The sequence below is a fragment of the Hyaena hyaena genome, unplaced genomic scaffold, assembly GCF_003009895.1.
Source record: "Hyaena hyaena isolate Hyena2069 unplaced genomic scaffold, ASM300989v1 scaffold_82, whole genome shotgun sequence".
NCBI classification, from domain to species: Eukaryota; Metazoa; Chordata; class Mammalia; order Carnivora; family Hyaenidae; genus Hyaena; species Hyaena hyaena.
The window spans coordinates 3,422,522-3,441,796 of NW_024080713.1; the positions used below are offsets into that span (position 1 = coordinate 3,422,522).

The following is a 19,275-nucleotide window of genomic DNA, read 5'->3' on the forward strand; positions in this document are numbered from 1 at the left end:
CCATCCCAGTCAAGCTACAGGCAGACCTCGTTTTATTGCACTTCACTTTATCAGGTTTTGCAGACTGCGTTTTTCATAAAACGCAAAGCCTTGCCTCGAGCCAGCCTATGGGTGCCATTTTCCAATGGCATTTGCTCATGTCACGTCTGTGTGTCACATTTTAGTAATTCTTACAATATTTCAAATTTTTCATTAGTATTATTTTTGTTACGGACACCTGCGGTCAGTGATTATGACTCATTGTAAGCACAGATGATGGTAAGCATTTTTTAGCAACAAAGCACGGTGTAATTAAGGTATGTACGTTGTTTGCTTAGGCACGGTGCTACTACACACTTAGTAAACCACAGCACAGTATAGACGTAACTTCTGAATGCACGGAGAAAGCAGAGACTTCACTGGACTCACTTTACTGCAATTTTTGCTTTCCTGCAGTGGTCTGGAGCCGAACCCACGCATCTCTGAGGCACACCTGTGGCCTGCTCATGTGCCATGAACCTGCCTGTGCCTTCTCACGCCTACCTTTCCACAAAGGTGGCGGCTAAGGGGCCAGCTGGCTTTGGCCCCAGTGTTTAAGTCCCGGTTCTATCTCCTACTAGCTGTAAAGCCTTAGGTAAGTCCCTGGACCTTTATAGACCACAGCTGGCTTATCTGAAAAACAGAGTAAACAATCATTTACTTTAAAATATGCTGCAGGGGTGCCTGGGTGCTTCAGTTGGTTAAGCGTCTCACTTGGGCTCAGGTCATGATCTCACAGTCCGTGGGTTCAAGCCTCGCGTCGGGCTCTGTGCTGACAGCTCAGAGCCTGAAGCCTGCTTCCGATTCTGCGTCTCCCTCTCTCTCTGCCCCTCCCGTGCTCATACTTTGTCTGTCTGTCTCTCTCTCTCTGCCCCCTGCCTGCTCACATTCTGTCTCTTTCAAAAATAAACATTAAAATTAAATTACAATAAAGTAAAATAAAATGAAATGAAATAAATAAAATATGCTGCAACAGGTATAGATAAATAGCTGGAGAATGTCTGCCTCACAGGAGGGGCTGAGAAAGTGACTGACCATGACTCCCACCAGCCTTCTCTCAGTCTGAAATTAGCCTCCCTCACTTCTCACCTGGCCAAATACTTCAGGGACTAACTCTTCTTCTAAGGTACCTTTCCAGAGTTTTCCCTTAAAGCCCTGGCATAATTTCTCTACCAGGAACCCTAGGTTTCCCCTGAAATATCTTATGACCATCAACAGGGGAGGGAGAAGGAAGAGCTTCATGTTCATAGTCATCTCTGTACCCTACCAACACCTAACACTTGTCAACTGTAAACAAACTTATTCTAGTACACAAACTAAGTACTTCAGAAAAAATGCGTCATAAAGTAATATCAAGAATACAGTAACTACGGGGCGCCTGGCTGGCTCACCTGGTAGGCATGCGACTCTTGATCTTGTGGTTCAAGATCAAGCCCCATGGAGGGTGTAGAGAGTACTAAAAATAGTATCTTCTTTTTTTAATGCTTATTTATTTTTGAGAGAGAGACAGAGAGACAGAGAGCAAGCAGGGGAGGGGAAGAGAGAAAGGGAGACACAGAATCTGAAGCAGGTTCCAGGCTCTAAGACATCAGCACAGAGCCCAGGGCTGAAGCCACAATCGGTGGGATCATGACCTGAGCCGAAGTCAGACGCTTAACTGACGAAGCCACCCAGGTGCCCCAAAAACAAAATCTTAAAGAAAAGGAGAATATGGTAACTATGAAATACCACATCTAACCTTTTCAACTCCAATGTCTGGCTTTAAATGTCCAAAGCAAACAACAGAATCAAATCCACCTCGTCCCTGCTAGGAATCTACCACAACTGGCCTGCCCTATCATCATATATGGCTTTGCACCACAGTTTTAGAAATGTCTGGAAAGCATATTTGTTTTCAAAGAACCCAAATGCTTAGGTCGGAAACCCAGTCTATCAAAATCATTGATGCCCAAAATCTTGGGCATAAGCCCAAGACACAAATTCCTTATGAATTAAAAAAATAATCAACAACCACCGTAGCAGACATGAGCGTATGCCCTGTGAGCGTGGGGCCAAGCCTCACCTTCATCTCCGGGTACATGTATCGGTGGATGGAAGGCAGCCAGTAGACAGGGGGCAGGCTGCCGCCTCTCCCCGGACCGGCGTGGAGCACCCCTTTCTTGTCCTCATAGAATGCGGCCAGATGAGAGTAATGTCCAGGCGTCTCCAGCTGGTGCCTGCAAACACACACGCACACAGTGAGGACAGCCCTGCCCCAAGAACTAGAACACTTGGGGACGAAGCGATAAATCGCAAAGACCCTCATTTTGAGGTTGCCTAGAATGCCCACTCTGGGGTTACAGGATCCTTAGAAAAAGCTCACACGTGGGGTCGGATTCTCCCTGACGCCACGGGACACACTCCTCCTCGTGGGACACGGATAGAGTGTCGACTGTGACTCGTGTTTCTTGTTCTGGAGCAAGGTGTGCTGAAGAGGGTGTATCACCTCCCACGGAATGCTGAGCCAAGGGACAGCGTGGAAAGCCACATGGAAGGCCACATACCCCTGCTTACAGCAGCTCTCTGTTGAGAAACCATGCTTGTTTGCTTCGTTATAGAAGGCTCAGAGGAGCTTCCCCCTCAACGTCTCAAATAATGGAAAACAATTATTGGATGCCGCCAAGCCTCAGACTTTCTGCATCAAGGAATAAAATTATAAAAACAAACATACAACTCAGAATCTCTTATTTTCCCACCCCCCGCCCCTGCTCGGGCCCACAGAGACGAGCTGTGGGGAACCCTGTCAACTGATCCCAAAACCAAGAAAGCCTCACTGAAGCCCTGGGCCATCTGGACGATGGAGAATCCACCTTCAAGTCAAGCCCAGGAAGGCTGTGGATTCTGTGTGGCGCTACGTTTGATGGGGGTGGTGTCAAGGGTTGAACTGTCCCCCTCCAACCCCACCAGAAACTGATCAGCTGGAGCCTAACTCCCAGTATGTAAGAATGTGACCCTCTGCGGAGACAAGACCTTACTGAGGTCAAGTTGAAATAAGTAACCGGAGGGGCGCCTGGGCGGCTTAGTCGGTTAAGCGTCTGACTTTCACTTAGGTCATGATCTCGCGGTTCGTGGGTTCGAGCCCCGCGTCGGGCTCTGTGCTGACTGCCAGCTCAGAGCCTGGAGCCTGTTTCAGAGTCTGTGTCTCCCTCTCTCTCTGACCCTCCCCTGCTCACGCTGTCTCTCTCTCTCTCTCTCTCTCCTAGAAATAAATAAAACATTAAAAAAAAAATCAAAAAAAAAAAAAAAAGAAAAAGAAATAAGTAACTGGAGTGGGTCCCAATCCAAACACTGCTAACCTTATTAAAAGAGGGAAATTTGGACATGGCTGACACACACAAGGAGAATGCCATGTGAAGATAAAGGCAGATGTTGGGAGAGATGCATCTAGAACCCCAGAAGACCAAAGATCACCAGCAAACCATCAGAAGCTGGGAGAGAGGTGCGGAACAGAATCTCCCTCGCGGCCCCAGAAGGAATCGACCCTGCAGACATCCTGACCTCAGGCTGCCGGCCTCCAGAGCTATGGGAGGACTTCTGTTGTTCTAAATCCCCGGGATTTGGGTCCTTTGCTATGACCACCTTAGGAAACAAATATAGGAAGGAATAAAAGGCAGTAAAGCCATTTTAGTCTTGTTTTCTTGGTGCCCTACAATTACCATCGCACTACAGCGAGAGAGACTCAGAACACAAACTATGGTTGGCCCCCAGAGCAATAATGACTAATACAGGGAACCCCCCACCCCCTAGTCTGTCGTTGTTGGCCTCCTCCAAGCTCGGACACAAACCACTCAGAGTCAAGACTTTCCTAGTCCAACCCCGAGCCAGGTGCCCTCAGGCAGTCTCTTCTCCAGAGTGACTTCCAGCTTCTAATGCCAAGGCAATAGCCGCCACTCTGCACGGGTGATCTCCAGGAAGTTACTACACTTTTCAAAATGTGCTGTCTGGGGCACCTGGTGGCTCAGTCGGTTATGCATTTGACTTCGGCTCAGGTCACAACCTCGTGGTTGATGAGTTCAAGCCTCATGCTGGGCTCTGTGCTGACAGCTCAGAGCCTGGAGCCTGGTTCTGATTATGTGTCTCCCTCTCTGCCTCTCCCCCACTTGTACTCTGTCTCTCTCTCAAAAATGAATGATTAAAAAAAAAAAAAAAAAAGCTCTCTTTGCCCCCTCTCCTTTGAAGAGAGGTAATATTGCAAATTGGTATTATTTTGAAGGGTAAATGAAATAAAGTAGAAAGAGAGCCTCATATGTCTTGCGCCACATTTCAGTCACTCACAAACATTAGGCTCCTTCCTCCCCAGCAACCTGGCAGTGTCTAGCTAGGAGCACACTGAGGGCTCAAAACACTGGGTGAATGGGGCAAATTCAGGCCAAGCCCTGGAAGAGATCTTTAGGCAAATTCACATTTTAAGAAGAAAAAAAAAATCAACATCATCTGGGGTGCCTGGGTGGCTCAATTGGTTAAGTGTCCAACATCATGATCTCACTGTTCGTGAGTTCAAGTCCCGCATCAGGCTCTATGCTGACAGCTCGGCGCCTGGAGCCTGCTTCAGATTCTGTGTCTCCCTCTCTCTCTCTGCCCCTCCCCCTCCCTCCATCTCAAAAAAATATTTTAAAAAATCAACATCAACTACATTTAAAAAAAATATCACGGGGGTGCCTTGTGGCTCAGTCTGTTGAGCATCCGACTCCTGATTTAGGCTCAGGTCATGATCCCAGGGTTGTGGGATTGAGCCCCACACTGGGCTCCATGCTGAGCTTGAAGCCTGCTTAGGATTCTTCCTCTCTGCTCCTCCACTGCTCGCTCTCTCAAATTAAGAATAAAACAAAACTATTACTAAGGTAAGTTCCTCTCAGAATGGAGGCTCTCTAATTTGGGGGTTCCTATTGTTTTAAGCTTTACACAAGAAGGCAGTCATGTGATGTAACAATAAATGACCATGAGGAGTGGGTGCCTATAATCCTTTCTTTCACTCCTACTCATGTGCTTTGATGGGAACCCTGTGGTGGCTAAGCTGTCTTTAATTCTGAAAAGAGGGCAGATTCCAGATACTTTTCAAGGACATGTGTCAAACTGATGAAAATTTGCTTAATACAAAATAACTCAAAGATGATTAAGTTCTAAGATTTCACCGGGATGTAATTTCCCTAAAAGAATAGTAAGAATCCATTCACTGTATTCTCAATACTCTGTTTTCTGCACTAAAGGGGGACTCTATCAAGGGTAACTGTTATGATAATTTTTCTGGTTGTTGGTTTGCTGCTCAGTTGTCTTTTCTGTTTGCCATAAATGCTATACTTGAACCAGTTTCTAAAGAAAAGCTCACAAAGCTAGAGTCCTTTGACAAAAAGCTAGTTTCAGGACCCTGTCCTCTGACAGCTTAAGATCTCACTGACTGATGGAAAAGAACAAGGCACTAATATGAAAGACAGAATATGGGCACAGACGTGAATATAAACTGGCAGTTCTGGATGAATGTTAAACAAGTGTTGTATGAAAGCCTCAAAACGTAAACACACTGGAGACTTTGCAATAAACAGCACTGATTATCAAGCCCCGATACCAAGATAACCCCAAAGGTACTGAAGCAAGCTGAAGAGATGGAAGGGATGCTGGGCTTCAAAGATGTGCAAAGGTGAGTTTCAGGTGATCTTGTCTATAAGGATGCACAGACAAGAAGCACCACATTGAAACTCAGGCCAAGCCATCTGTGCAAAGTGTCCAAAAGATACAACATCATAAAACTAGACAGTGAACTAGCGATTCTACTGACCTGAAGCCTCAGGCTTCTAGGCTAGGTCGAGGGTCCCCCTGCATGACCAGACGCACTGGGGTTCTCCTTACACCCAAGGCCCTTCACAGATAGAACATAAGCTCGTGTAACTGCACAGATGCCCACGGCAGCTAATCCTGGCTTCCCCGACATGCCCAGCAATGATGTAGCCAAGGTCAGAGTCAGGGCCTCCGGGGGACAGTTACCCTTCATCACTCTGGGGTATTCACTCCTGGTCTGCCCTGGTCTGCCCCAGTCTGTCTCTGGCTTCGCAAGTACAGAAAAACAGGCAATTTATTTTATTTTATTTATTTTTTTACTGCTGATGTGGGTACAGAATGGTGCCAGCTTTCTGAGGGATCACTTGCAATCTGCATCAAATTGTACTGCATGTACTTTCTGACCAGTGATTCCATTCCTGGGAAGGTGACCTAAACAACTATAACTGGATATGAACGATCATCTACCTACCATGATGCTTCTGTTTACAGTGGTTAAAAACAAGAAACAACCTAAAAGCCCAATAACAGGGATACAGTTACATAAAGCATGATACAGCTATATACTGAGAGGCTTTGAAACTACCATGCTGTTGAGAACTATTATGTGTGACATTCACGGCAAGGTTAACATACCAAGTTAGAAATTTTAGATGCTGAATGACTTTGACATAAATTTTTAAGAATTGTGTATGTATGTATTTATACAAGGGAAAAGACCAGAAGAATATAAATGTTCACAGCAGATAGGGCTGACTGATCCGATCATGTTTTTTTTTTTTCTTTGAGTTTTGTCTGTTTTTCAGTCTTCTATAATTATTACGTGATAATTTTATGTGTAGTCTTTTTAAACTTTTCACTATGGAAAATTTGAAACTTATACAAAAGGTAGAAAAAAGAATAATAAGCCCCATTATCTATCATTAGCTTCAACAATGATCAATATTTTATCAATATGGTTACATCTATACCCCATCCCTGCCCCCACACCATTCTTTTCCCTTGAATGCTTTAAAGCAAATTCCTTATCATAATAGTTTACCCATAAACACTTTGGCATGCACCTCTAATTGATAACGTTTATTTAAAAAAGAGCATAAACACCATGCTTAGCGAAATTAATAGCAAAACCCAAATACAAAATCATATCCAGTCCATATGTGAATTATACCAATTGTCCCCAAAATGTTTTACAGTTGGTTGTTTGAATCATGATCTAAGCAAGGTCCAGAGATATGGTAACCCACATGTTATAAGACCCTTTTATGCTAGAACACTCTCTCCTTCTTTTTCAAATTTATTTTTTAAATTACAAGATAGTTCTCCAATATCCTCTGATTAATAAGAACCAGTCACAGAAGCACTAGCTAGAGAGACACTGAAGCCCAGGGTTGTGGAGGAAATCTAATAAGTAAGTTTGGGGTACGAGAAGTAAGAATGGATAGAAAACACAGATTCGGTGTTTTCAGAAACCGAGTCTAGTTAATTTAGATACATGGGCCCAGTGCCCGGACCTGCGCCTGCCTCATGTGCTCCTCTCCCCTTCACACTGTCACCCAAGTCCCTCCTCTCATGTCACCTCAAGCCCTCTGTAATCAGCAAGCTGGAAAACCTTCCTAGCTGTGACTCAAAATTTAGAAGCCATGAAAAGATTAATGAATTCAATCAACAAAGACATTTGCATGACAAAAGGTAATGCTAAAAGATGAATGACAAAGTAGAAAAATAATTTGTAGTGCAAAGAACAAATGTCCCTACTATACAAAGATCTCCTAGAAATTATTAAGGTCAATAACCAAAAAAACCCTCAAAAAACAAAAAAATAAGAACTAGAGCAAAGGCTAGAAATGGTTCACAGAAGAGGAAAAAACAAGGGACTCAAGCAAATATAAGAAAAATGCAAATTAAAACCATACTCCTGTATGGTGTTTTACCCAACAGAATGCCAAAACCTCCAAGTTTTTTTTTTTTTTTTTCTGTTAGCAGTGTTGTGAGGAAACTGCATTCTCCTGCATTACTGCTGGGTGGGCAAAATGGTACAATCTTTATGGAAAACAACTGGACAATATCTATTAAAATTGCAAATGCCTTTACCCTTTGAGCCATCAATTTCATTTCTGGAAATTTATTGTACACATATTCTGTTATACGTGTAATGATACTTGTACATAGGTACTCAGTACAGCATTATTCGTAATAGCAAAAGACTGGAAACGACCAAATGTCCATCAATAAGAGACTTAATAAAGCCTGGTTCTTCTAGACAAGGCATATAATACAATGGTGAGAAATGATAAACTCTCTGTACTGATAACAGAATATTATTTCCTTGGATATATTCTTCATTGAAAAAGCTAAGGTGCAGGGGCTCCTGGGTCGCTCAGTCAGTTAAGTGTCCAACTTTGGCTCAGGTCATGGTCTCACGGTTCGTGGGTTCGAGGCCCGTGTCGGAGCCTGCTCCGGATTCTGTGTCTCATTCTCTCTCTGCCCCTCCCCCATTTGTGCTCTGCCTCCCTCTTTCTCTCAAAAATAAATAAATGTAAAAAAAATTAAAAAAAAAAAAAGAAAAAGGTAAGGTGCAAATCAACATGTACAACCTGATACTTTTGCATGAAAAGGAGGGAAGAAAAGAATGTGTGTTTGTATTTGTGTACACAGACACTTCAGAAAGACAGATGACAAATTAACAGTAATCACTGGGATTACTGGATGGATACTGGAACTGGGCGAAGACTTTTCATTTTATGCCAGTAGTGGAGACCATCACTCTCTTCTTCCTTGAGTGATAGAACTTTCTGATGGTAGCGCATCAGTCACCTAGTTTTAAGAACCACATTTCCCAGACTTTCTTGCTGTGAGGTGTGGCTAGTAATGAACTGGCCAAAGGCATGGCAAAGACATGATGTGTTTAACTTGGGGGGATTCCTGAGTTTTTCCTCTTCCTGGAGGCTCGAACATGACCTGATAATGGCGAGTCCGCGTCTATCATGCAGATGAGGACAATACACTAGGAGACAGGAGCACAGAAAGACTTGGGTCCCAGGATGACCCAGAGGAACCAAGCCATCCACTACCCTGGACTGCCTCTCCCCGCTCCGGGACTGCTGTGCTAGAAAAGCTGTACTTCTCTCTCCTTTGAGTCACTATATTTTGGGTCTCTTTGTTGTAGCAACTTAGTTTGTACTGCAGGTAAAGCAGAAAATGGTACCCAGAAACGAGTTACTGCATTGTCAGAAAAGACACTGGGGCACCTGGCTTCACCACTGGCACAGGCAGGTGGTAAGAGAGGAGGTGCTGCAGACTAAAAGCTGGTAATCCATGGCCCTCTGTAGCAGGAACTTTCTAGCACTTCAGTGACTTGGAAGACAAGCCCCTTGTCACCTGAACTCATAACTTCAGGAGAAGCAGTTAGAAATAAAATGTTGGTCGCCCTTCATTTTCAGAGAGCTGCTCCAAGAGCAAGATGAAAAGAGGCAAGATCTGGCCAGTCTGCAGGCCAGAAATGGAAGGAACGGCGTGTTCTGAGTTCTGCACTGTAAGTTAATTGAGGGTCCAAGTGTTTGGGACCCATGGGACTGGAAAAGCCAACGGCTTTTGTACCCCCAAAAGCAGGAGATAAGAATTTCCCTCAAAGCTTCTATGAACTCCAGGTAAGAGTGGAGTCATGAGAGACAGGCCCATTTGCAAAGATCAGATTTAGGAGGTAGTTGTCATTCATTCATTCATTCATTTTAGGTAGTTGCCATTTAAATGAAGAAAAGATGGACAGGCCAAGAACAGACACCAGTAACTAGTCTACAGTCCACTGACTTAAACACTAAGACCCAAAAGAAATCTTTGGCAATATATACTTTTATTTGGAACTGACTAGAAGCGAACAGACCACAAGACTGTTTAGTTTTTGAGGGATTTGTAGTATCATGTGCTTGGCCTATAAAAGCCTGTGACTGCTCAACCCTTAAAGAAACCACTAGACCCACCAACCTACACCAGCGAGAAAGGTGTTCTCTAGATGTGCAACCTCAAGAAGGTCATGTTCCCCAACGCCTGCTTCAGAAGTGGTTGTGGCGGTTTGGGGCGCCTGGGTGGCTTAGTCGGTTAAGCGTCCAACTTTCACTTAGGTCATGATCTTGCGGTTCATGGGTTCGGGCCCTGTGTCGGGCTCTGTGCTGACTGCCAGCTCAGAGCCTGGAGCCTGTTTCAGTCTGTGACTCCCTCTCTCTCTGACCCTCCCCTGCCCACACTGTCTCTCTCTCTCTCCTAGAAATAAATTAAAAAAAAAATTTAAAAAAAAAATTAAAAAAAAAAAAAGAAGTGGTTGTGGCGGAAAATGGATACAAAATCTCCTAGAAGACAAAGCCAGGAGCCATGGAGGAAAATGGGCAAGGGGATTCTCACTAACAGAACCACAGTTTCACCAACGAACTTACTATGCCGCCAGGACAAGGAGACTTTGCAACCCCTGCTTGGCAGAATTTCGTGAGCGTTATGGACTAATGGCTGCTTGTATTTCTTATCCTTCCTTTTTCCAAATAGGAGCTTATACTGTGGTTCCTACTCTACCTTCGGTGTTGCATTTAGGAGGTAGAGAGTGAATGAATTTGTCTCTTCTTCTGTAAGTTTTCAGGATATGAAGAACCATGTGCTGATCTATTGAAAAGGACTGCTTCATATCACACAGAAATCCTGGACTGTAGACTAGAAGCATCAACTTGATGAGCCTCTCTGCAGTCTCCCTGGGGTGGGAGGAATGTTCTCTACATGTGAGAAGAAGAGATGGATATCAGGATCGCAAGAGGGACATATTGAAACACGGGCTGTTGATTTTGCCCCCAAATCCATCTGTCCCTTTTTCTTATTTGCAACAGAAGCACCAGATTTTTAACTGGCCACAGGGTCACCTACCTAGAAACTACCTCTTCCAATCTCCCTTGCTGTTAGGTATGTCTTTCTGATGGAGAACTTGACAATGTTATGGAAGAAGTGATGTATGCAGTTTCTGGGGCTTTCCCTCTTCCCTAAGGGCTAGATGCAGACATTAGTGGTGAGCAGATTAGAACACTTGAGAAGGACAGCTTAGAATACAAAAATCACTCTCAGGATACTGTAGAATCATGAGAGAGAAGAAGTCTGGGTCACTAAATAATTGTATGAAACAACAGGTTACCCACCTTGACCACCTGCTGACCTCTAGACTATTACATGAGAAAGAATCTTCTATCTTATTTGAACCACTGTATTTTGGGGCCTCTGTTACTGCCATTTAGCTAGGAGGCTAACCAATATAATACCTCCTTATCACTTTTAACTTTTGAACCATGAGAAAATATTGTCTACTTGGGGAAATTAATTTTTTTCAAAAGGAATAATAATTTTTTAGAGTGTCAGGATCCCAATAAAAATGTTTTTTAACCCCATAATACTACTTCTGAGACACAAAACTGAGGAAATATTTCAAATATAGAAAAAGAGATCTGCATGAGATGTTTATCACAGCTCCAACATATAGAGGATTAAAAAAAACAAGAAACAAAATACGCTAAATGCTCAACCATAGTGAATAATGAAGAAAACTAATAGGACAGCTCTGGCATCACACAGTTATTAAAATAATGATCAAAATTATGAAGTGATAAATATGGAGGACAATACAAAGAAAACATGCCTAACCAGTGCATAAAGAAGGGAAAAAAATAGAATGGAAAAGTGAAATATTTTCTTACAGTAGAAAAGGTTCCTAAAATTAAAAACAAAAGATGTATCTATAGATTAAAAGGGATACACACACACTTGGTCTCTCTAAAAAAAATAGATAAATAAACATTAAAAAAAAAAAAGAATCAGGGATGCCTGGGTGGTTCATCAGTTAAGAATCTGTCTTCAACTCAGGTCATGATCACATGGTTCATGAGTCTGAGCCCCACATCGGGCTCTGTGCTGACAGCTCAGAGCCTGGAGCCTGCTTTGGATTCTGTGTTTCCCTCTCTCTCTGCCTCTCCCCCACTTGTGCTCTGTCTCTCTCTCAAAAATAAATAAACATTAAAAAAAAAAAAGGGGGGTCTAAGTGACTTAAGTCTAAGGGTCTTAAGTGACTAAACCACCCAGATTCCCCTCATTTGTACTTTTATATACATTTTACATAATAAACATTTTTTTCCCCACAAGCAACAAATTTCATGTTCTTTCAAAGATCACAATCAAGAAAGACTGTTATATTAAAAAATTCAAATAAATTCTAAAAATATAGCATATAAAAATGTATAGAAAGTATGATGGCAAGCATATATATATTTTAAAAGTATACACACTTGTGTTCCAGAAAATGAGGCAAATATGCTAATATTTTAATAGTGCTTCAGGGATTAGATTAGCTCTCTCTCTCATAATCTGAAATGAGGTTAAGGAAAAAATATAGAAGATAATGAACAGTTTCACTGCTTCTGTTAAAAATTCCCTTTCTAGGGGCGCCTGGATGGCTCAGTTGGTTAAGCATCCAACTTCGGCTCAGGTCATGATCTCACGGTTCGTGGGTTCGAGCCCCATGTCTGGCTCTGTGCTGACAGCCAGCTCAGAGCCTGGAGGCTGTTTCAGATTCAGTATCTCTCTCTCTCTGACCCTCCCCTGCTCATGCTATCTTTCTCTCTCTCTCTCTCTCTCAGAAATAAATAAAAACATTAAAAAAATGTTACCTATTACCACAAGTAGTAATAATGACCCCAAATAATGAATGATGAGTTTAGAGTCTGCTTCCCCACCTAGGGCAAAGGAGGTCATTAGTGTGGCATAGGGTAATCAAAGATCTGTACTTGTCAACGGATCTTGTAATTCAACAAACCCGAGGACAGTATTAACAGAGACCGAAGGCAAATCCAACCCAGTGTGAAGAGTCTTTAGGGCAGGACTTGGGTTAACACAGAAAAGACCACCACCTGAGGCGGGAAATGTGGCCTGGATGTCCGTGCAGGGGCATGTGCTGTTGTGGCCCACAACCTTCGTCTCCGAGGGCTCATCACACACCCACCGGCTGGCACATCCCCGCGGCAGCCCCACACACGTACGCAAGCCACATACCGAACCTGGTTCTCCAAGAAGTGCATGTAGCGGTAAAGCAGGGTGTAGGACGGAGACAGGATGCCCACAGACTTCATCCGTGCACCACGCTCCAGCTCACTTGCCACGGGCATGTTGGCGAAGCAGGCCAGGCCGAAGAATGGCCCCTTTCGGAAATAGCTAAAACGGACCGAAGGCGTCGTGTGGCTCAAAATCACAGAAGAGAAATTTTGTTTGGCTTTGTTTTCTAACGTGAGAAGCGGCCCCGAGGAAAACAGATAGCTGTGTCCAGGGCTCTGCATGAACAAGCTCTCAGCCTGAAGATGAACGTTTTAGGACCACAGGGGACTGTCAGCCCAGGCCACTCAACCCCACAGAGGAGATGACTCAGGTGTAAACAGATTACACAACTCACAAGGGTCACCCAGCAGGAGGCAGGACTTGACCTCTGGCAAGTCTGCTGCTGCACCGCCCATGACCATGGACAGATCCCTTCTCCTCTCCTGCATAACTACAGACACCATAAGGAACCAAAACAAAGATTCATCTTCAGGCCCTTCTGGAAAGGTACTTTGTTTTATTTCTTGTACATGTCATTTCTTTCCTCGCTGCCTGAGTCTCTGATGTTTTTAATAGGGCTGTCACTTTATTTCCTCCCCCTTTCTCACACTTCTGTCATGGTTTTCAGCCCAGTGAGAAGATTAAAGCTACTTTCGTTACCCTTGTGTTCTATTCATTTGCTCCTCCTCACACGAATCTTAATTACATAGGACTATAAACTGGCCCCACTGAAAGGTGGACTTTCAAGTTTTAGCACATAAATGGCTTAAGTTAACCCAAACTGTACTGAATGTCCATTCTTTCAATAAAGCCAAACCTCAAGTAAGATCTAGTGTTTTCTTAAAAGCGAGAGAGAGGGGCACCTGGGTGGCTCAGTTGGTTAAGCGTCTGACTTCAGCTCAGGTCATGATCTCATGGTTTGTGGGTTCGGGCCCCACGTCAGGCTCTGTGCTGACAGCTCAGAACCTCGAGCCTGTTTCAGATTCTGTGTCTTCCCCTCTCTCTGACCTTCCCCTGCTCATGCTGTTTGTCTCTCTCTCTCTCTCTCTCAGAAATAAACATTTAAAAAATTAAAGAAAAATAAAAGGGAGAGAGAAGCTCTGATAGTTCTTAACTTTTTGGGGTCATGAAACCTATTGAGAACCTCATGAAAGCTAGGGACCTTCTTGCTAGAAAACTGATATAAACATAAATTTATATATATATACATTTTTTCAGGGCATTTCCATACACCTTTGGAAACTCCCTGATGAGAGCCCTTATGCTCTAGGGAAAGTCTATGAGGAGACAGAAATAGTTCAGAAAAGCTTTACATTCTGAAATACTTACATGAAGTCAGACTGAATTTTATGGGACCCACTGGCCATAGACTTGAACTCAACACCTTCCAGATCAATATCTTGAGGTAAGCACCATTCCACCATGTTCCCTGTGGGAAAGGAAGGTGACAAGTTAAAAGAAACAAAGTCATTCAAAGAAAAGGACGTAGACCAAGGGCTGAGGATGTACAGCTGCCCAATCAATGCATTGCTGGCTCAGCCACCAAGATGCTCAAGTGGGTCATCTCATCCACTACCCACACGCTGGCAGAGTTCCCCAGTTACTCCGGACGGCCAGGAGACAGGCCTTAAAGGAGCCTTCCCCTCTGCCGACAGAGGAGCCCGTTCTCCTTTCTAGTGAGGACATGGTCTTTGGTGCTCCATTCTGCTCAGCTACTTCCGAACGTCCTTTCATGGCCTTACTTCCAAGGGCAAATTTTTTACCCTCTGCTCCCATCTCTCTTCCCTAACCCTTTGAGATCTTGCTCCATTGTGTCTTTCTACAGCTACTGAAGACTCTGACAAACCCCGAACTCTTTTTAATTCTGTCATTGACCTCTTTGTGGCATTTTAGAATTCCTCAACACTGTATTCCTCCTTTCCCTGGATTCCCATGACAGAATACTATTTTGGTTTCTTCCCTACTTCTCTGTCTAGGTAGCTCTGCTTCCTTCCCGAACTCTCTCTCTTCTCTCCTTAGGTGAGGCCATATCCAATGTTCAGCCTTCAGTTCTTTGCTTCCAGAACCTTGGGGGTCATTCACTCATCATCAGTTACTGAGTTTCTACTGAGCTCAGTGTTGGTGCTATGAAGTCCAATAAGACACAGTCCCTGACTGCAAAGAGATTAGAATCTGGAGATAAACAAGGAGACCACAGATTACAGTTCGAGGGGATAAACGTTAGAAGAGAGGAGAATGTGAGCAGTGACGAGCATCCATCAGACTGAAAGAGAATTGCACGACTGTTACCCAGCATCTTGACAGCACACTATGGAATATTCCCTACTGTCTTCTTGCGTGTTCAAAAATTTTCAAAATAACAACATTGAGCTATGTGTGAGAAGTAATTTTTATTTTTTCTAACAGCTTCATTGAGATACAATTCACATACTATACAATTTACTCACTTAATGCAAACAATTCAATGGCTTTTAGTATTGTCAGCTGTCCCATCAATCACCACATTTTCAACTTTCTCCCATTTTTACATCCGAGGAAACAATGAGACAAATAGAACACCTGCTTAGAGTCACCCCTAACCAGCTGAGCTGGTGCACTACAGGGGGCTGCCAGGAGCTAAGGTTCCAGGGGTCCCTGGGGGGCTCAGTGGGTCAAGTGTCTGACTTTGGCTCAGGTGATGATCTCACAGTTCATGGGTTCGAGCCTTGCATCAAGCTCTGTGCTGACAGCTCAGAGCCTGGAGCCTGCTTCGGATCCTCTGTCCCCTACCTCTCTCCGACCCTCCCCTGCTCATTCTGTCTCTCTCAAAATAAATAAATAAACTTTAAAAACAAGAGCTGAGGTTCCAGGCTGGGCCTGGACTCCCTGCATGGAGCTAGACCCATCACCTGACAGCAGTGGGGTGGAGCAGTTAGATACGCGCCTAGGCCAGGCTAGACTGGCTTCGAGGCCTGATTTTGTCACAAGCTATGTGGCCTTTTTGGTAAAACCCATTGGATCCATGTTTCCTTATTGTAAAATGAGGGCAAGTCAATCCGTGAGGATACAGACTCACCTGTAAGAATGCTTCTAGCTTTTAATTCCCAACTACAATGAGGGAGAAAATAATTTAACATAAATTCCTGAGTATCCAGTACAAGAGGGATACAGATTCCCTGAACACAGAGGCTCGCATACTTCCCTTGTGCTCTGAGCACCTGGCACAAGCCTCAGCCAAGTGGGAAAGAAATGTGTGAAATGACCCTTTCGAAGGCAAAGAAAGGTGGGAAGAGTTGGGGTGGTAAGGGCAGCGGAAGCGGCAGGCTTTGGGGTGACCTGCCCAGGACTGGGCGATGGCCCTAAGAGTATAAACAGGGGTGGGAGGGATGATGGCATTTTATTTTAGAACAAACTTCTTATCAACACTCCCAACCATACTTTCCTAGGCATTAGAAATGCTGTGAATAATTCAACCCACAGTGCTTTCAGATAACGCTCTGTGCATCAGAGAAGCTCCACTTCCGGTCTACCTACATATGATCCAGTCTCCAAACATGGCAGACGTCACGGAGGGTTATCCAACCTCATATTCAGAGCCTAAGATGCTTTCAAATAGTTTACTTTCAAGAGAGAAATCTTGACTCTTAACAAAGCTGAAACCAAAAGCACGGGGAATTAGGATTTTATAAAACAGAAAGATGTTGTGTGCGTCAGGGTTAAAGACAAGAAAAAGCAGGCTGCACACTGACAGCGGGGTGAACTTGGGGACACAGTTATTCCCATCTATCCCCTTCCATGCATGTCTACTATCTCTGTGGTTCAGTGGCTTTCTGCCTGTGTGGTCCATGAGGACACCCACAGAACATATAAAGGTGATAGGGCCTACCCCAGATGCACAGGACACTGGTCCCTCCCTCATGGCACATGGGGATTCTGCTGGTGAGCTCCTGCGTTGGCCTGTGTACACGGCCCTAACCCTTTGTGGTGGGAAGAGGTGGCCAGCCTAGGAAGGGACAGCCCCTGGGACAGGGCTGCTGCGATGCCCTCAGGCAGACCCTGTCCTCCTCACCTACCCAACCTGCCACTTCTGTTATCCACTGCCTTCTTCCCTGGCTGCCACCAAGTAATGGGTTCAGAGAGCCCTACACCGTTTCTTTCCTCCAACCCAGATGGTCCATGAGTTCTCAGTAACTTGTTAAAACTCTAATTACTGGGGTGCTTGGGTGGCTCAGTCGGTTGAGTGTCCCACTCTTGATCTTGGCCTCAGGTCATGATCTCAGTCCTGGGATCAAGCCCCACATTGGGCTCTGCACTGACAGCACAGAGCCTACTTGAGATTCTCTCTCTCCCTCTCTCTCTGACCCTCCCCTATTTGTGCGTTCTCAAAATAAACATTTAAACCAATCAAACAAAATTTTCATTTACCAAAAATTTTTATTACTGACACTTAAGTACAGAAGAGCACACAAACCGTAATTATAGCTGAGTGAATTTCCCCAACATTCACATACTTCGGCACCAAGACCGAGAAGGAGAACATCACCTGCACACCAGAAGCCTTTGTGCCCCTCATTAATGCTCTCTCAATGGGAACTATTATCTTGGCCTCTAACACTATAAATTAGCTGTTTTAAAATTTATATCAATGCAATCATAGTTCATAGTCTTTGGTGTCTTCTTTTGCTCAATATTATTTGCAAGATTCATTCACGCGGATCCACGAAGCAATAGTCTGTTCACTTACTACTTCCATCCTATGCATGTGACACAGGTTACCTATTTAACTGCTGATGTGCATTTAGCTTATTTACAATTTGAAGCTATTACAAAGAGACAGCTATGAAAAGTCCTATACATAAGTCATCTGGTGAACACATGTGGCGTGGCTCTGTAGTAGGTCAACCTGGCTAGGTCAAACTACCTTTCTCAGAATTCCCTTCCTTGTGAATTCCAGGTGGGATGCGGATGTGAGAGGGAAGCAGGAGGCATATCGTAATCACATCAGAAGGCTGTGGCAGGAACACCAAGCAGCTCGTGTGCATTGCTGCTCGTCTGCAGACCTCAGTAAGGGGGGCAGGGGGTGGCAGCCAGGCCTGTGAATGCTGCACCCACCCTCCCTTGGATCTTCTTTCACCTTCTGACTCCTAAGCCAGGTGTGTGTTTAGTTCCATAACAAAGGGCATCAGCTTCATCAGGACACCCACATCGTTAAAGCTGGCGGCGGACTGACCGGGGTTCCTGTACATCCCCATGAGTTTCAGCTTCTCTCCATCTTCCCAACTATATTCTCTTCTTCCATAACTGCCTGCTCAGTAGAGTGCCAGCAGAACGCCAGCAGCCTTACACAGGCTGTCTACCCAGCTCCCCCAACTGCGTTAGATCAACTTCTTGCAATAAATCCCTTTAGACATCTCCTGGGGCTTCTGTTTCTTCGATTAAACTTTGACTGACACAATATGCACACATTTCTGTTGATAACATCCCCAGGAGTAGAACTACTGTAAAACTGTCTACATCAGGGCTAAGAAATCTTTAACAATTCCCAAAGCAGTGTTTCCCAGAGCTTTTGTTGACGGGGTTTCTGCCAAAAAAACAAACAAACAAACAAACAAAAACCCCACATTTTTAAAAAGGGATTTTGGCCAAATTATCTTCAGTTAAACAAGGATAGACACATTTCTTTACTGCAGAGCTTCTTGGAGCCTTCAGTATGTTACTCTGCTTTGTGAACCTCTACGAGACCTTAATGTTTCTGAAATTTTTTGGCCAATAAACCTATTCTTTTTTTTACATTTAAACATCATTTTTAAAATATTAAATATGTGTTTGGAATTTTTCTCTGATAATGTCAACATCTGATGCAGCCAATAAACCTATTCTTTTTTTTTTAATTTTTTTAATGTTTTATTTATTTCTAGGAGAGAGAGAGAGAGAGAGACAGCGTGAGCAGGGAAGGGTCAGAGAGAGAGGGAGTCACAGACTGAAATAGGCTCCAGGCTCTAAGCTGGCAGTCGGCACAGAGCCCGACGCGGGGCTCGAACCCACGAACCGCGAGATCATGACCTAAGCAAAAGTCGGACGCTTAACCAACTAAGCCACCCAGGCACCCCCCAATAAACCTATTCTTAACAAGCATCCTCTGTACAGCCCACAAAAGTGGGGGGGGGGCGAGGAAGAAGCAACTTAAGGAACTAACTTTACTGAAGGCATTTTTTTTTTAAAGGAATGCTAGTATACAAGGAGCAGCAAATTGACCCTCTATATCCACTCTCCCTTTCTTACAGGGAATAGAATCTCTTATATTTAGCCTGGCACATGGCCCTCCAAATCACAGCTGTGTTTCTCAGTATCTTCTTG

The 19,275-nt window shown here is 44.1% G+C and overlaps 1 protein-coding gene across 1 annotated transcript in view; it reads right to left on the reverse strand.

The window, feature by feature from the left end:
- The window catches only part of DENND11 (DENN domain containing 11), a 57,952-nt gene that overhangs the window by 21,918 nt on the left and 16,759 nt on the right, over positions 1-19,275 (reverse strand). Inside the window, exons 2-4 of the mRNA XM_039234066.1 lie at positions 14,269-14,368; positions 12,901-13,059; positions 2,081-2,234 (exon numbers count right to left, since the gene is read on the reverse strand). Coding sequence (XP_039089997.1) covers positions 2,081-2,234; positions 12,901-13,059; positions 14,269-14,368 — 413 coding nt within the window. The remainder of the gene's footprint in view (positions 1-2,080; positions 2,235-12,900; positions 13,060-14,268; positions 14,369-19,275) is intronic.